Below are 18,873 nucleotides of genomic sequence, written 5' to 3' on the forward strand. Positions count from 1 at the left end.
TGCTTCACAGTCATCCTGGCCTGCTCCACACTCTTCCCGGCCCGCTTACAGTGATGCTGACCTGCTTCATAGTACTGCCAATCTGCTTCATAGTGACCTTCACCTGCTTTGCAATCTTCCTGTTCTGTTTCACAGTTATCCTGACCTGCTTCACAATCCTGGTCGTCTTCCCAGTGATCCTGACCTGCTTCGTGCTGCTGTCGCTCTGCTTCGGAGGAATCCTGACCTGCTTCACCATTCCTCCCCATCTAATTCATAGTGATCCTGACCTGCTTTACACTCTTCCCTGTATGCTTCACAGTGATCCTGACCTGCTGCACGCTCCTCCCTGACCCACTTCACGCTCCTTCCAGTCTGTTTCACAGTGATGCAAATCTGCTTCACGCTCCTCCCAGCCTGTTTCATACTGCTGACCTGCTTCATGCTCTTCCAGGTCTGCTTCAGAGTGACCCTGATCTGCTGCATACACTTCCCTGTCAGCTTCATAGTGATCCTGACTTGCTGCAAACTCCTCCCTGACCTGCTTCACACTCCTCCTGGTCTGTTTCACGGTGATGCTGACGTGCTTTACACTCCTCCCAGTCTGCTTCACACTTCTCCCAGGCTGCTTGACACTTCTCCCAGTCTGCTTCACAATCATCCTGTCCTGCTTTGCACTCCTCCCTGACCTGCTTCACACTCCTCCCGATCTATTTCATAGTCATCCTGACCTGCTTCACATCGCTCCTGGCCTGCTTCACAGTGACCCTGACCAGCTTTACACTCCTCCCGATCTGTTTCTTAATCATCCTGACCTGCTCCACATTCCTCCCTGTCAGCTTCACAGTAATCCTGACCTGCTTCACACTCCAGCTGGTCTGCTTCACTCTGATCCAGACCTGTTCCACACTCCCCCCTGACTTGGTTCACATTCCTCCCGGTCTGTTTCGAAGTGATCCTGACCTGCTTTGTAATCCTCCTGGTCTGCTTCACAGTTACCCTGACCTGCTCCACACTCTTCACGGCCTGCTTACAGTGATGCTGACCTGCTTCATAGTACTGACAATCTGCTTCACGGTGACCTTCACCTGCTTTGCAATCCTCCTGTTCTGTTTCACGGTGATCCTGACCTGCTTCGCTATTCCTCCCCATCTGCTTCACAGCGATCCTGACCTGCTTTACACTCTTCGCTGTATGCTTCACAGTGATGCTGACCTGCTTCATACTCCTCCCGGTCTGATTCCCAGTTATCCTGACCTGCATCGCACTCCTCCCAGCTGTTTCACAGTGAGCCTGACCTGCTTCGCACTCCTCCCAGCCTGTTTCATAGCTTCCTGACCTGCTTCACACTCCTCGTGGTCTTTTTCACAGTGATTCCGACCTGCTTCACATTCCTACCAGTCTGTTTCATAGTCATCCTGACCTGATTCACATTCCTCCTGGTCTGCTTCCCATTGATCCTGACCTGCTTTACAGTCCTCCCAGTCTGTTTCACAGTGATGCTGACCTGCTTCACACTCCTCCTGGCCTACTTCACGGTGATCCAGATCTGCTTCACACTCCTCCCGGTCTGCTCCAGAGGAATCCTGACCTGCTTTGCATTCCTCCAGGTCCGCTTCACAGTGACCCTGACCTGCTTTGCATTCCTCCCCATCTGCTTCATTGTGATCCTGAGCTGCTTCACACTCTTCCCTGTATGCTTCACAGTGATCCTGACCTGCTGCACGCTCCTCCCTGACCCACTTCACACTCCTTGCAGTCTGTTTCACAGTGATGCTTACCTGCTTCACGCTCCTCCCAGCCTATTTCATACTGCCGACCTGCTTCACGCACTTCCAGGTCTGCTTCAGAGTGACCCTGATCTGCTGCATATGCTCCCCTGTCAGCTTCATAGTGATCCTGACTTGTGCATACTCCTCTCTGACCTGCTTCACACTCCTCCTGGTCTGTTTCACGGTGATGCTAACGTGCTTTACACTCCTCCCAGTCTGCTTCACACTTCTCCCAGGTTGCTTGACACTTCTCCCAGTCTGCTTCACAATCATCCTGTCCTGCTTTGCACTCCTCCCTGACCTGCTTCACACTCCTCCCGGTCTATTTCATAGTCATCCTGACCTGCTTCACATTCCTCCTGGCCTGCTTCACAGTGACCCTGACCAGCTTTACACTCCTCCCGATCTGTTTCTTAGTCATCCTGACCTGCTCCACATTCCTCCCCATCAGCTTCACAGTAATCCTGACCTGCTCCACATTCCTCCCCGTCAGCTTCACAGTGATCCTGATCTGCTGCACGCTCCTCCCTGACCCACTTCACACTCCTTCTAGTCTGTTTCACAGTGAAGCATATCTGCTTCACGCTCCTCCCAGCCTGTTTCATACTGCTGACCTGCTTCATGCTCTTCCAGGTCTGCTTCGGAGTGACCCTGATCTGCTGCATACGCTTCCCTGTCAGCTTCATAGTGATCCTGACTTGCTGCATACTCCTACCTGACCTGCTTCACACTCCACCTGGTCTGTTTCACGGTGATGCTGATGTGCTTTACACTCCTCCCAGTCTGCTTCACACTTCTCCCAGGTTGCTTGACACTTCTCCCAGTCTGCTTCACAATCATCCTGTCCTGCTTTGCACTCCTCCCTGACCAGCTTCACACTCCTCCCGATCTGTTTCTTAGTCATCCTGACCTGCTCCACATTCCTCCCCATCAGCTTCACAGTAATCCTGACCTGCTTCACACTCCTCCTGGTCTGCTTCACTCTGAACCAGACCTGTTCCACCTTCCTCCCTGACTTGGTTCACATTCCTCCCGGTCTGTTTCGAATTGATCCTGACCTGCTTTGTAATCCTGCTGGTCTGCTTCACAGTTACCCTGACCTGCTCCACACTCTTCACGGCCTACTTACAGTGATGCTGACCTGCTTCATAGTACTGATAATCTGCTTCACGGTGACCTTCACCTGCTTTGCAATCATCCTGTTCTGTTTCACGGTGATCCTGACCTGCTTCGCTATTCCTCCCCATCTGCTTCACAGCGATCCTGACCTGCTTTACACTCTTCCCTGTATGCTTCACAGTGATGCTGACCTGCTTCATACTCCTCCCGGTCTGATTCCCAGTTATCCTGACCTGCATCGCACTCCTCCCAGCTGTTTCACAGTGAGCCTGACCTGCTTCACACTGCTCCCTGCCTGTTTCATAGCTTCCTGACCTGCTTCGCATTCGTCCTGGTCTTTTTCACGGTAATGCTGTCCTGCTTCACACTCCTCGTGGTCTTTTTCACAGTGATTCCGACCTGCTTCACAATCCTCCCTGACCTGCTTCACATTCCTACTAGTCTGTTTCATAGTCATCCTGACCTGATTCACATTCCTCCCTGTCTGCTTCACAATGATCCTGACCTGCTTTACAGTCCTCCCAGTCTGTTTCACAGTGATGCTGACCTGCTTCACACTCCTCCTGGCCTACGTCACGGTGATCCAGATCTGCTTCACACTCCTCCCAGTCTGCTCCAGAGGAATTCTGACCTGCTTTGCATTCCTCCAGGTCCGCTTCACAGTGACCCTGACCTGCTTTGCATTCCTCCCCATCTGCTTCATTGTGATCCTGAGCTGCTTCACATTCTTCCCTGTATGCTTCACAGTGATCCTGTCCTGTTTCATACTCCTCCCTGTCTGCTTTACTCTGATTCTGAGCTGCTTCATAGTGGTCCTGACCTGGTTCATACTCCGCCCAGTCTACTTCACAGGGATCCTGACCTGCTGGGTAATTTGATAAGGTGGATTTGAAATTGGCTTAGTTGTAGGAGGCAGGGGGTGATGACAGAATGATGCGATAGTGACTGGAAGCCAGTGTCCAGTGGCGTACCACAGGGATCTGTGCTGGGTCCCCTATTATTTGTCATTTATATAAATGACATAGATGACTATGTGGGGGGTAGGATTAGTAAGTTTGCGGATGACCCAAAGATTGGCCAGGTGGTTAACAGTGAGGTTCAGTGTCTTGGGCTACAGGAAGATATAAACGGGATGGTCAAATGGGCAGATAAGTGGCAGATGGAATTTAACCCTTAAAATGAACGACATGGCACTAGGAAGTTCTGAGGAACAAAGGGACCTTGGTGTGTGTGTCCATAGATCTCTGAAGGTGGAGGGGCATGTTAGTGGGGTGGTGAAAAAGGCATATGGGACACTTGCCTTTATCAATCGAGGCATAGATTACAAAAGTAGGGAGGTCCTGTTGGAATTGTATAGAACCTTGGTGAGGCCACAGCTGGAGCACTATGTGCCGTTCTGGTCGCCACATTATAGGAAGTAGGTGATTGCACTGGAGGGGGTGCAGAGGAGATTCACCAGGATGTTGCCTGGGATGAAACATTTAAGTTATGAAGAGAGGTTGGATAGACTTGGGTTGTTTTCGTTGGAGCAGAGAAGACTGAGGGGCGACCTGATTGAGGTATACAAGATTATGAGGAGCTTGGACAGGGTGGATAGGGAGCAGCTGTTCCCCTTAGTTGAAGGGTCGGTCACAAGGGGACATAAGTTCAAGGTGAGGGGCAGGAGGTTTAGGGGGGATGTGAGGAAAAACATTTTTACCCAGAGGGTGGTGGAATGCACTGCCTGGGAGGTTGGTGGAGGCAGGTTGCCTCACATCCTTTAAAAAGTACCTGGATGAGCACTTGGCACATCATAACATTCAAGGCTATGGGCCAAGTGCTGGTAAATGGGATTAGGCAGGTAGGTCAGGTGTTTCTCATGTGTTGGTGCGGACTCGATGGGCCGAAGGTCCTCTTCTGCACTGTGATTCTGTGATTCACAATCCTCCACTTCGCCTTCCCGGTGATCCTGACCTGCTTCACGCTGCTCCTGCTCTGCTTCGGAGGAATCCTGACCTGCTTCGCCATTCCTCCTCATCTGCTTCACAGTGATGCTGACCTGCTTTACACTCTTCCCTGTGTGCTTCACAGCGATCCTGACCTGCTTTACACTCTTCCCTGTATGCTTCACAGTGATGCTGACCTACTTCATACTCCTCCCGGTCTGATTCCCGGTTATCCTGACCTGCTTCACACTCCTCCCAGTCTGTTTCATAGCCTCCTGACCTGCTTCGCATTCATCCTGGTCTTTTTCACAGTGATGCTGACCTGCTTCACACTCCTCGTGGTCTGTTCCACAGTGATCCCGACCTGCTTCACAATCCTCCCTGACCTGCTTCACATTCCTACCAGTCTGTTTTATAGTCATCCTGACCTGATTCACATTCCTCCTGGCTTGCTTCCCATTGACCCTGACCTGCTTCACTCCTCCCCATCTACTTTCCACTGGTCCCGGCCAGCTTCTAGTGATCCTGACCTGCATTGCAATCCTCCCGGTCTGCTTCACAGCGATCCTGACCCGCTTCATACTGCGCCCGGTCTGCTTCACAGTGATGCTGATCTGCTTCACACTCCTCTGGGTCTGTTTCAGTCATCCTGACCTGCTTTGCTTCCTCCTGTCTGATTCACACTGACTCTGACCTGCTTCATAGTGATCCTGACCTGCTTTGTTCTGCTCCTGGTCTGCACCACAGTGATCCTGTCCTGCTTCACACTCCTCCCAGTCTGTTCCTTGGTGATCTTGACCTACATCACACTCCTTCAGGTCTGGTTCATAGTCATCCTGACCTGCTACGCATTCCTCCCCGTCTGTTTCACAGTGATCCTGAATTGCTGCAGATGCCTCCCGTCTGCTTCACACTCCTCCTGGGCTGCTTGAGAGGAACCTGACCTGCTTTGCATTCCACCCGGCTGCTTCACTATGATCCTGACCTGCTTTACAGTCCTCCCAGTCTGCTTTACACTGATCCTGGTCTGCTTCACACTCCTCTCGGTCTGTTTCACAGTGATGCTGACCTGCTTCACACTCCTCCTGGCCTACTTCACGGTGATCCAGATCTGCTTCACACTCCTCCCTGTCTGCTCCAGAGGAATCCTGACCTGCTTTGCATTCCTCCAGTTCTGCTTCACAGTGATCCTGACCTGCATTGCATTCCTCCCCATCTGCTTCATTGTGATCCTGAGCTGCTTTACACTCTTTCCCGTATGCTTCACAGTGACCCTGTCCTGCTTCATACTCCTGCCTGTCTGCTTTACTCTGATTCAGAGCTGCTTCATAGTGGTCCTGACCTGGTTCATACTCCGCCCGGTCTGCTTCATAGTGGTCCTGACCTGCTTCACACTCCTCCCCGGTTGCTTCGCACTGATCCTGACATGCTTCACACGTCGCCCTATCTGCTTCACAGGGCTTCACACTCTTTGCTGACCTGCTTCAGACTCCTCCGGGCCTGATTACAGTGATCCTGACCTGCTCCAAACTCCTCCTGATCTTCTTCACAGTGATGCTGAACTGCTTCACACTCCTCCCAGCCTGGTTCACAGTGACCCTGACCTGCTTCAAGTTCTCCCAGTCTGCTTCACAGTCATCCTGACATGCATCACACTCCTCCCAGTCTGCTTCACACTCCTCCCAATCTGCCTCACACTGATCCTGACCTGCTTCACACGCCTCCTTGATCTGCTTCACACTCCCCCTGTTCTGCTTCACAGTTATCCTGAACTGCTTTACACTCCTCCCGGTCTGCTTCACAATCCTCCCGGTCTGTTTCACACTGATCCTGACGTGCCTCACAGACCTCCCGGTCTGCTTCACACAGATCCTGACCTGCTTCACACCCCTCCTGTTCTGTTGCACACTGATCCTGACCTGCTTCACACTCCTCTTGGTCTGCTTCACAGTGCTCCTTTCCTGCTTCGCACTGTTCTGGGTCTACTTACAGTGATCCTGACCTGCTCCAAACTCCTCCCTGGCTGGTTCACAGTGATCCTGACCTGCTTTACACCTGTTTCACAGTGATGCTGACCTTCTTTGCACTCCTCCTGACCTGCTTCACGGTCATCCTAACCTGCTTCACACGCCTCCCAGCCTCCTTCATAGTCATTCTCACCTGCATCGTGTACCTCCTGGTCTGTTTCACAGTGCTGACCTGCTTCACACTCCCCCTTGTCTGCTTCACAGTGATCCTGAACTGCTTTGCACTCCTCTCGGTCTGCTTCACACTGATCCTGACCTGCTTCACACTCCTCCCAGTCTGTTTCACAGTGACCCTGCCCTGCCTCACACTCCTCCCAGTCTGTTTCACAGTGACCCTGCCCTGCTTCACACTCCTCCCTAACCTGTTTCAGTCATCTCCCAGTCTGCCTCACATTTATCCTGAACTGCTTCACGCTCCTCTGGGTCTTCTTACAGTGATCCTGATCTGCTTTGCACTCCTCCCGGTCTGCTTCGCAGTGATGCTGACCTGCTTCAAACTCCCCCGGTCTACTTCACACTCCTCCTAGTCTGCTTAACAGTCATCCTGACATGCACCACACTTCTCCCAGTCTGCTTTACACTCCTCCCGGTCTGCTTCAAAGTGATCCAGACCTGCTTCACAGTCCTCCCAGTCTGCTTTACCCTGACCTGCTTCACACTCCCCCTTGTCTGCTTCACAGTGATGCTTCACACTCCTCCCAGTCTGTTTCACAGTGACCCTGCCCTGCCTCACACTCCTCCCTGACCTGCTTCACACTCCTCATTGTCTCCTTCACACTGCTCCTGACCCACTTCATACTCCTGGTCTGCTTCACAGTGATCTTGAGCTGCTTCACACTCCTCCCAGTCTGCCACACAGTACTGCTGACCTGCTTCACACTCCTCTGGGTCTGTTGACAGTGACCCTGACCTGTGTCAAACTCCTGCCTGACCTGCTTCACAATCCTCCCAGTCTGTTTCACACTGAGCCTGACCTGCCTTGCATTCTTCCCGGTCTGCTTCACACTCCTCCTGACTTGCTTCACAGTCATCCTGACCTGTTTCACACGCCTCCCAGCCTTGTTCATAGTCATTCTCACCTGCTTCGTGTACCTCCTGGTCTGTTTCACAGTGATGCTGACCTGCTTCACACTCCCCCTTGTCTGCTTCACAGTGACCCTGCCCTACTTCACACTCCTCCCTGACCTGCTTCACACTCCTCATTGTCTCCCTCACACTCCTCCTGACCCACTTCACACTCCTCCTGGTCTGCTTCACAGTGATCTTGACCTGCTTCACGCTCCTCCCAGTCTGCCACACAGTACAGCTGACCTGCTTCACATTCCTCTGGGCCTGTTGACAGTGACCCTGACCTGCGTCAAACTCCTCCCTGACCTGCTTCACAATCCTCCCAGTCTGTTTCACACTGATTTTGACCTGCCTCGTACTCTTCCCGGTCTGCTTCACACTGATCCTGGTCTGCTTCACACTGCTCCTGACCTGCTTCACAGTCATCCTGACCTGCTTCACACACCTCCCAGCCTCGTTCATAGTCATTCTCACTTGCTTCACGTACCTCCTGGTCTGTTTCACAGTGATGCTGACCTGCTTCACACTCCCTCTTGTCTGCTTCACAGTGATGCTTCACACTCCCCCCAGTCTGTTTCACAGTGACCCTATCCTGCTTCACACTCCTCCCTGACCTGCTTCACACTCCTCATTGTCTCCTTCACACTGCTCCTGACTCACTTCACACTCCTCCCAGTCTGGTTCTGAGTTATCTTGCCCTGCTTCACACTCCTCCCTAACTTGCTTCATACTCCTCACGGTCTGCTTCACGCTGATCCTGACCTATGTCACACTCCTCCCAGTCTGTTTCACTCTAATCCTGCCCTGCTTCACACTCCTCTTGGCCTGCTTACAGTGATCCTGACCTGCTTTGCATTCCTCCCGGTCTGCTTCACAGTGATGATGACCTGCTTCAAGCTCCTCCCAATCTGCTTCCCATTGATCCCGACCTGCTTCGCACTCCTCCCAGTCTGCTTCACACTGATCCTGACCTGCTTCACACACCTCCCAGTCTGTTTCACAGTGATCCTGGCCTAATTCACACGCCTCCTGGTCTGCTCCACCCTGATGCTGATTGGCTTCACACTCCATCATTTGTTTTACAGTGACCCCAACCTGCTTCACACTCCTTTCCGCTATATTGTGTTATATTCGCTGATGAATACCCTGTCAAATTTGATCCCGAGACAGCAGTGTATTGTTAAAGCCTCCTTATTTCAATGTGTGTTTCTGTTAGCAAAGTATTTCCTGTTTTTGTTTGGATTGAATCTCTGGCTGAATGATTCAATGAGCTAATGAAAGGTTTAACAACATTCTGTTCGCATACCATTTCAGAGAAATGTTGATTGAAACAGCACATAAGGACCAAGTAGCTCAGTGCTTTTTACAGAGATCGTCACACAGATAACTGAATATGTTCCTGTACCTAAATTCCCAGAAGCTGAGAGCATTTGCAAGACTGAATTTGAGTTTGAATCCCTTAACCCACTTGTTTACTGCACCTGATGTGAGATCATTTGGAAAATAAAGAATGCTTTGGTAAACATCTCCTGAAGACTGCTATGTTTTTGGGCTGCAATTACTAAGATGTTCGGGATTCATGAGACGTCCCAGCGTTTTGGCAGAATGATGGGCTCCTAATTGGTGATCTCCAAGCCTGGGACATTTCTGTTTGGTTGTGTGAGCCGTGTTGGCTCCAAGTCTGGATCGGAATGTCATTGACCTGTGACAGTGGTGCTTTTGTCCTGGTTGGAGTTGCTTTGTATTCATTAAGACTGCGGGGCATGCCTTGTTTATCACAGAGAGACTTTCAAATGAAGCAACTTCACTTTGTCGATGCAGCGTGAAGTGACAATTTAACTCGAGGGGCACAGAACAAGTCTTTCGGCAGAGAGGCAAGTTAGAAGATCATTTCCATATTTAATGCCACAATATAATTTTTGCTGAGCATATTTCCAAACAGTTTTACCTCTCTTAAAAATATTTCCATCTTAAGACCTATTTCAGAGCTTGAGGAGGAGCTGGAGTAACTGCAGGGCACATGGGACGCTGAGAGCTTCCTGGTACCTGTGTGCCAACTGCTGGTCATCCCACCGCTACAGAGCTTTCAGGAGGACGGAAAGTGGATGACAATCCAGTCGGTTAGGAAGAGGGATGCTCTTCAGGGAGTGTGACACTCTCAAACTAATTTTCAGCGCTGAATACAACTGGTGAAGTTGACAATACCTCAGGGAGGGGCAGTCTAGAGCACACCCCCAACACTTTGAGGCAAATGACTACATGGGGCAAAGTGTAGACATGCAGTGACCATAGGGAAATCAATAGTAAGGGGGTTAGATAGGTATTTCTGCAACCGCTGACATAAGTCTTGCATGGTGTGTTGCCTCCCTAGTGCCTGGGTAAAGAACATCACTGAACATGTGCATAACATTTTATGGGGGAATGGGACCAGCCAGAAGTCATGGTTCATGTTGGAACCAGTGACTTAGGTAGGAAAAGTTTTGAGGTCCTACACACAGTTCCAGAAGCTAGAGAGGAAGTTAAAGAGCAAGATCTTAAAGGTCGTCCAGGAATTATTCCCAGGCCACATGCTAGTGACTATAGCAGCAGCAAGATAAGCTGCTTGCATAGAACTGGTACAAAAGAGAAGACTTCAGATTCCTGGGGTATTGGGACCAATTTGAAAGAGGAAGGAACTGTTCAAGGTGGTCGGGTTTCACCTCAACAGGACTGGAGTTAGTGCCCCCCTGGGAAAGTTTATTAGTGCTGTGAGGGAGGGTTTAAAATAATTTGACAGGGGAAGAGACGCCAGGATTAGAGAGCATTAGAGAGGAGAAACAAGACACACTGAGGACAGGAAGAACCAAACAGCATGACAGTAAAGAGCTGTCTAGAAATCAGACAAGTCAGTCAGGGGAACATGCAAGGCAAACTTTTTTTAAATTTATTCTCTCATGGGATGTGGGCATCGCTGGCAAAGCCAGCATTTTTTGCCCATCCCTAATTGCCCTTCAGGCAAGTGGCTTGCCACACCATTTCAGATGGAAGTTAAGAGTCAACCACATTTCTGTGGGTCTGGAGTCACATGTAGGCTGGACCAGGTGACGATGGCAGATTTTCTTCCCTAAAGGATATCAGTGAACCAGATGGGTTTTTACGACAATCAACAATGATTTCATGGTCACCATCACTGAGACTAGCTTTAAAATTCCGGATCATTAATTGAATTTAAATTTCACCAGCTGCTGTGGTGGGATTTGAACCCACGTCCCCAGAACATTAGCCTGGGCCTCTGGATTACTAGTTCAGTGATATTATGCCGCTGTTTCCCCAAACTAAGATAGGTTTAAAATATGTGAATGCCCTGGGTGTGCTAAATAGGTTGATGAGCTGTAGATACAAGTAACCACATGGGAATATGATATAATGGCAGTAACAGTCACCTGGCTCATACAAGGGCAGGATGGGTACTTAATATTCTTGGCTACAATGTACTGAGGAAAGATAGGGCTGAAAATTAATGGAGGAATGGGTGGCAGTACTGATCATAGACACTGCTACAGCACTAGAAGGGGATAATGTACTTGAGCATTCAAAGGCAGCATCTATTTGGTTAGAATTCAGGTTCAGTAGAGGAGCTATTACACTACTGGATGTATACTATAGGCCATCAAATAGTAGGAATGAGATAGAAGGACAAATTTGCAGAAAGCAGCAGGTACTTTAGAGTAGTGATAATGGAGGGCTTCATTTATTTGAATACAGACTTCAGAAATAACTTTGTATAGGGCAACAAGGGGTGGAATTCCTGAAACATGTAGAAGAGAACTATCTTGATCAGTGTGCTTCCAGTCCAACCACAAATCAGTGCTGGATCTAGTTTTGGGGAATGAAGTGGGGCAAATGGAGCATGTTTCAATGAGAAACCACTTAGGAACTAGTGGTCACAGTATCATTTGCTTTGGATTAGTTATGGAAAAGGACAAGAAAAATCAAACATGAAAATATTTAACTGGAGGAGGGCTAATTTCAGTGAGTTAAAAAGGAACCTGGTCTAGATGGATTAGAATCTAAGAATGGCAGATATAATTTTAATACAAGGCCTTCAAGGAGAAGATGGCTCCGGTACAGATTAGACACATTCCCATGGTGGGGAAAGGAAGGACATCCAAAGCTAGAGCTCCCTGGTTATAAAGGTTAAACTGGAACAACAAAAGGAGGCTTCTAGTAAATGTCAAGTTCACAGTTTATTAGAAAACCAAGTACAAGAGAGGTTGCCATAGGAAACAAGAAGGGCAATGAGACTGAAAGTGATTAGTGTGTAGCATAATTGGGAGCCCAATGATTTTTATAGACATATAAATAGTAAGAATGTAGTCAAAGGAAAGGAGGGGCCAATTAGAGACCAAAAAAGAGATCTTGTAAAGACAGAGGGCATGGCTGAAGTACTAAGTGAGTACTCACTAAAGAAGAGAATGCTGGCAATGCCACAGTAAAGATTCTATTTTATGCAAGAACAGTTGCATACTTCAAATTGCATTCATCTTCTGAAGATATGTGCATATTCCTTTGTAATCAAAATCATATTAACGTTCTCTGACTTTTTCATTGACTTTTAATATATTTGAAGGAGAATTTTGCAACATAAAGTAAATACTACCTTTTATTCAGCAAGAATTTCCATGAAAAAATATTACAACAACCTGCATTTACTTAGCACCTTGAATACAGTAAAGCATCTCAAGGCATTCAACAGCAATTTATCTTGGCATATTGAACATGTAAAATTGCTATATTTTACCAATGAACACAGAGACGGAACCACCCAGAGAGCATGTACAGCTTTTAAAAAACAGAATCAGAAAAAGGCAGTTGGTCTCTAATTGACCCAGGTTATGCCAAATATCAATTAGCCTCTAATTGACCTCACCTATCTATTCACCATCATTAGGCATTGTGACCTCAAAGAGAAAGACCAATTATATACAGCTGTACATTAGCAACAGAGAAATATATTGTGCGTCACATAGTATGATTGTCCAGTCCTTAAGAAAAGTATATTCTCCAATTTCCTGTAAGCAACACTAGGGTACTATTAGACTCTGTGATACCATCTGTAGTAATGAACAGCCCTTCACCAGACTGAGAAGTAATATTACATGTTCCCTTGTTACTTTAAACAGGGCAAGAGTTTGCAATGGAAATAAAATAAGTATTTTGAGCAAACAGTCGGCGTAGCTTTCAGTTTTTTTTCCCGTCATTTTAGTTCTACCAAATTACAGTGTGCTATGTGCATTTGTCTCATGTATGCCAGAAGTACTCCAGATTCTCTGGCTCTTGGAGTGTTCAATAATCCCCCCACCTTTCCTTTTTGCAGAAGACAGTCTGGACGGAGATCGCGATTACATCACATCTGATGTCCACTTCCCGTACTACCCGAGTGTCATCTTCGCCATCATAGGCAGCTCGGTTGTCTTCATCCTGCTGGTTGCACTGCTTGCCATGATGCTGCACCACCACCGCAAGCGGAACAGCCTGATTGGACATGTCACGCCGCCCCTGCACCGCCTGCAGCACCCGCTGCTCCTGTCACGGCTTGTCATCCTGGACCGCACCCACCACTGCAGCGTCACGTACAACACCAGCAATGGCATTCAGCTCACATCCAACTCCATGTACCACCAGCCACTGGCAATGGAGGAAGTGCCACCCTCATACTCTGAGGCTGTGCTGGAACACAGGTATGAAGCTCTTTATCTCAACAAAACCATCTATAATTAACGCTGTTACTGACAGCAGGGCACGTTATAGCCAGATCCAGTGGATTCTGAAATATTAGCCACATAATATCGCGAACTAAATTGCTTTGTGACAAAGCAATCCACTCAATCGACATCCCATCCCTCACCTTAAATATTCTCTCCCTCCATCATCGATGCAAAGTGGTTGCAGTGTGTGTATCTACGGGATCCACTGTAAGCAAATCACTGAGGCTCCTTCAACAAAACCTCCCAAACCCGTGACCTCCACGCCCTAGATAGATCATGGCAGCAAGTGCACGGGAGCACCACCATCCCGGCTTGAACATAAATTACCAACCTTTTATGGTTCCTGTGTCAAAATGCTGGAACTCCCAGCCTCCTCACAGCACCGTGGGAGCACCCTCACCACACAGAGTGCAGTGTTGAAGAAGGCAGCTCACCACCAGCTTCTCAAGGATTCCTCGGGATGAGCAATAAACGCTGATCATGCTGGCGGCGTGCACATCCCATGTATGAATAAATATGGAGTGCTCTTTGTTGAATTGTGTTTTGCCATGAAACAGAAGGAGATCATTGAGTGGGTAATTTGTGGGCAGACCCTGAAATCTTCTCATTGAATTGTGTATTGAGGGTGTCTGGCTGAGGCACTGTCCAATAGTAATTTGATCCTGAATCTTTAGTGCTGACTAGTGATGTCAACTCATGTTCACAAAAGATCATTCAGATTTTACCCTGACTTCACATCTGGGAGAAGGTCCTATCCTAGAGAGCTGCTGACCAATCTGATTGACCAGCAGCTCTGTGGCCTCAGCAGCGCCAGGATCAAGCAGTAGCCACTGCTGGGATTAGAGGCAATCCCTGAGGAAGAAGACTAATGGAGCCGGACTTAAAGGTAAGTTGGGGGTTTGGGGCAGGCCTGGCTAGCAGAACTAAGTGAGAGCGGGAGGGAGATGGGGGCCCAGGTTTGAGAGGCCAGAAAGGGGAGGGGGGGTGAGAATGAAAGTGGGCGGGGGGGGTACAATCTTGGGAGATGGGCTTCCTATGGGCACAGGGAATCCCCCCAAAGAAGGTACCATACCCGCCTTTCGTGCCCAACAGCAACCTGCGCTGTGAAAGCTGCTGGGCTACCCGCCTTCCCTGCCCTTTCCCATGCTACATGTAAAAGAGTGGCGGAGGTGGAATAAGGCCCTAAGGGGCCATTAATTGAGCACTTAAGGGTCTCAATAGGCCCAAGGTCAGGCAGGCTGCCTGACACCTTCCCCACCCACCATAATATGGGAGACAGGTCAGGAGTGGGCGAAAAGGTGGTGGGAAGGCCACCCGCTTTATTTTACAAGCACCTCCACCTTCAAGTACACTGGCTGGGGTGGGGGTGGTGGTGAGGGGGCGGGGGGGGGTGCGTAAAATCTAGCCCAAAGATTCAAGTTGAGAGCTTTCATTAGAAGAGGAAAATGTTGTCAATGTTACAGGTTTTAAGTGAGCACAGAGGCAGGGAAAGGAGGGAGTGGGAAAGGACCAAAGGGAAGGCCTGTGATGGGGTGGAGAGATTAAATGACAAAAGGGATGATGGTGCAAGGCAAAAGGGGATGGTAATGGGACAAGGATAGAAACAAAAGATGGGTCTAGAGGAGGTTTAAATGGGAAAAGCAAAAACATTACCAACAAGTGGAGTCCATAAAGAAAATGGGGGCAGTGGTTATGATCAGAAATTGTTGAACTTAATGTTGAACCCAGAAGGCTGTAAGTGCCTAATGGAAAGACAAGGTGCTTTTCCTTGTGTTTCAATGTAGGAGGCTGAGGGAAAAGAGGTCAGAGTGGGAGTGAAGCAGATAGCATGTACAAAGCTATTGCTTGATCTGTACAACCGTATTCATGAAGGAGATGCATCTCTGCATTGTCAGTTATTCTGAAATATAAGGTGGGGGGGTGGGGGGTGGGGGATGGCCGTGGGGAATGTAAGTTTCCTTGGTGGTTATCCCGCTCCGCCATAACTTCACGGTATAAGTGCGTAAACAGGGATTCCACAGAGGATATGACAGTAGAGTAGGAGAAACTCGGAGGAAATTCAATCCCCAGTCACCCCCTTCGCCCACCTGAACCTTTTGTTTTGGAATGTGCTGCACAAACATCAGTAGGACACTCAGAGGGTTAAGTACTATCAGTGCTGAATACGAACCAGGAGCTCAAGTTAACATGAATGGTGTTTCATGCTGACCTTGAAGCTGTTCATTGGCTAGTCCAGAAGGCCATTCAGTGCTTACTGAAAATCCCCAGAGCTTCAATCAGTCTGAAACATCTTCATTAATAGTCTGTGTGTTTCCATACTCAGTTTCTTATTTCCACCAGCAGACCACCGTGGTTCGACCTCCCCCCCCCGCCGTACCTCTCAGACACAGAGACCTCCAGCCATCCTGAGCTGCCCCCTTATCGCTCCAGGGCAGGAAGCACCTTGAGCTCTGAACATCCCAACAACCTACAGGAGAGCGCCGAAATGAGAGACTGTCTGCTCAGCACCAGATCGGAGGAGGGACTGTGAGCAAAGTTGCAGCAATGAAGTGGAACGGCAGTTGTGTTCTTGCACTAGCGATTATTTAAGGAGCCTTCATTGAAGGATTTAACTCGAGAAACAAAGAAAAAAAGATTTCACACACTTTAATCTTGTTGATTTGTTTCGTCTTCATTGTGAAGACACAACCTTGGCATCTAGCTGTGTGAACCTGAGTAACAAAATCCAGTCGTTTTACTGATGTTTGACCCTGGAGGCTTGCTATTTGTCAGCGACAGCCGATCAATTGTCCTTAGGCATGGGTGGCCAGTTGGGACCACCATGCAGCCTTCACTGTGGGGTAGCTTGGAGACTGGACTGTAAGTCTAAAAAGTAAATGCAAGAATGTGAAGTTTGGAGATGCATGATTTTCGATAGCTCTATGGTCCAAACGATGGGTGTGCACTCTCACAGCAGCCAGGAGGCGTAAACAAATGTGAATCACTAGAGAGCTTCAAGCAACATATCGGAACATAATGGAAGTTAGCAGAATTCTGCTGATTTTATGATTGTGTTGCTTGGCCTAAGTGTAGATTCTACATTTCAGAATCTATAAGTGCAGTATCTGTACCTTCTGGTCCTTCTGCTCTAGGTATTCAAATAGAACAGAGTTACCGTTTATCATGTGAGGCAGCTATTTCTTTGGACTGTGATTCTCTTCCTTTTCCCTTCCCCTTCCTCAAGCAAACATATGACCAACTGCATCCACACAGTTCCCCTAAGTGCAGTGTGTCCTGGAGCAGTGCGCACTGGAGTCATCTCAGCATTCACAATCCAGAACTCATAGTAGAGCACAAATAGTGGCGTAACTCACTTACATCATCATTTCCCTGCCTTTTTATGCCAGGAAACAAACACAAAGCCTTAGGTGCACCTTTTCAACAGCACAAATCTCCAGGAAACTCAGGATCAACTACCACTTTAACTGAAAATAAGAAAGGGAAGAGCGCATGACAGAGGTTCATGTTGCACTATCTGTTTGATGAAAGTCTCACTGCCCTTCATCTGGGTGTCAATGCAATGGCTGTTTCCAAAAATGAGACAAAGGTACGTAGCAACATAGCTGAGGAAAGTCCGCAGCCGGTTCCTTGCAGTGCTGGAGTTGGTTTTTCACTGTTACCTTTTGTGGTGATGGAAATGCAAGTTCACTATGATCCTGAGAATAGAGATGTGCTTTAAGGCGCATTTTCTAAACAAAACCCTTAACTGGACCTTGCTGCCCTGTGGAATGTCACTTAATTAAGGTTTGGAGCTTTCTCTAAACAACATCACCTGCAACATCTCAGGATGTTTCCGGTTTCAAACACTCAGGCGCATGTTGCCACATCATGAAGGGCTGATGACAAAAAATACAACCAGCTGTTCCAAAGCCAAGAAATTTGCATCTGATAAGTTTACTTCTTTTCAAGCTCTGACAGACTTGCTGTGTATTTCCAACAGTTTTAGATTTTATTCTGAGATTTCCTTCCCCTTTCCAAAATGTTGGTACTATCCCATTATGTAAATCTGGCTTTTATAACTGTCCAAAAGTTCTACCATACAGAGCATTGCAGTGGGCTTGGTGCTGTGTTTGATCATATTATTTGGGCTCTTGTATTAAGGCTAGATTCTCTTTCTCTCACCAAACAGAACCGTAAACCCATTTACCTGCAACAAAGATGTGTTTATTATTTCACTCCACATAGGGGAAACCTTCCCTACACTGTTTATCTTCAGTTTCAGCAGACCTTTCCCAAGTAAAACATTCATAGTGTAGGTACACATACAAATCAAGAAAGGTAAACAACTGCAATTCATCAAAGATAAATTCTATTTCACCTAAGATCCTCCAATTATATAAAGTTCCACTGTTCCAAGCTTCTGTCAAATATATAAAGCTTTCCTGTACCACATCCATTCACACTGCATATAATTACATTGTACTAGGCCTTCCAATACTGCAGAAAACTGCTAGTATTACATAGATTTACACTGTACCAAACACCAGTCCCCATTTTATAGAATACCATTGTATAACGCCCCACTGCATTTTGCAGAATTCTGCCATATCAAACCCCTCCGATTGATTAATATTGCACTGTACGCAAAGCGAGGTGGTGACGTAGTGGTATTGTCACTGGACTAGTAATCCAGAGAGCAAGGGTAATGCTCTGGGGACCTGGATTCAAATCCACGGCAGATGTTGGTATTTAGATTCGATACAAAGTCTGGAATTAAAAGTCTAATGATGTCATAAAAACCCAACTGGTTCACTAATGTCTTCTGTACTTACCTTACCTGGTCTGGTCTGGCCTACATGTGACTCCAGATTCACAACAATGTGGTTGACTCTTAACTGCCCTCTGACATGGCCTAGCAAGCCACTCAATTGTATCAAACTGCTACAGAAAATTGGATAAGGAATGAAACCAGACAGACCACCTGACATCGACCTAGGCATTGGAAACAACAACGGCAAACTCAGCCCTGTCAACCCTGCAAAGTCCTCCTTACTAACATCTGGGGGCTTGGGCCAAAATTTGGAGAGACATAGTCATACTTACGGAATCACGGAATCATACCTTACAGATAATGTCCCAGACACTACCATCACCATCCCTGGGTATGTCCTGTCCCACTGGCAGGACGGACCCAGTAGAGGTGGTGGCACAGTGATATACAGTCAGGAGGGAGTTGCCCTGGGAACCCTCAACATCA

At 48.1% G+C, this 18,873-nt stretch overlaps 1 protein-coding gene across 5 annotated transcripts in view; it reads left to right on the top strand.

The window, feature by feature from the left end:
• ldlrad3 (low density lipoprotein receptor class A domain containing 3) overlaps window positions 1–18,428 on the top strand; it is a 143,764-nt gene extending 125,336 nt beyond the window's left edge. For 3 of the 5 annotated variants that reach the window (XM_078548847.1, XM_078548846.1, XM_078548844.1), the window contains exons 5-6: window positions 13,247–13,610; window positions 15,978–18,428. In XM_078548847.1, the coding sequence (XP_078404973.1) occupies window positions 13,247–13,610; window positions 15,978–16,167 (554 nt within the window). In that variant the 3' untranslated portion in view covers window positions 16,168–18,428. The remainder of the gene's footprint in view (window positions 1–13,246; window positions 13,611–15,977) is intronic. The other 2 variants (XM_078548848.1, XM_078548845.1) reach the window with 1 other exon arrangement.
• Window positions 18,429–18,873: the final 445 nt, after the last annotated feature.

The sequence above is a fragment of the Cetorhinus maximus genome, chromosome 9 (genome assembly GCF_964194155.1).
Source record: "Cetorhinus maximus chromosome 9, sCetMax3.hap1.1, whole genome shotgun sequence".
In the NCBI taxonomy this organism is placed as follows: domain Eukaryota; kingdom Metazoa; phylum Chordata; class Chondrichthyes; order Lamniformes; family Cetorhinidae; genus Cetorhinus; species Cetorhinus maximus.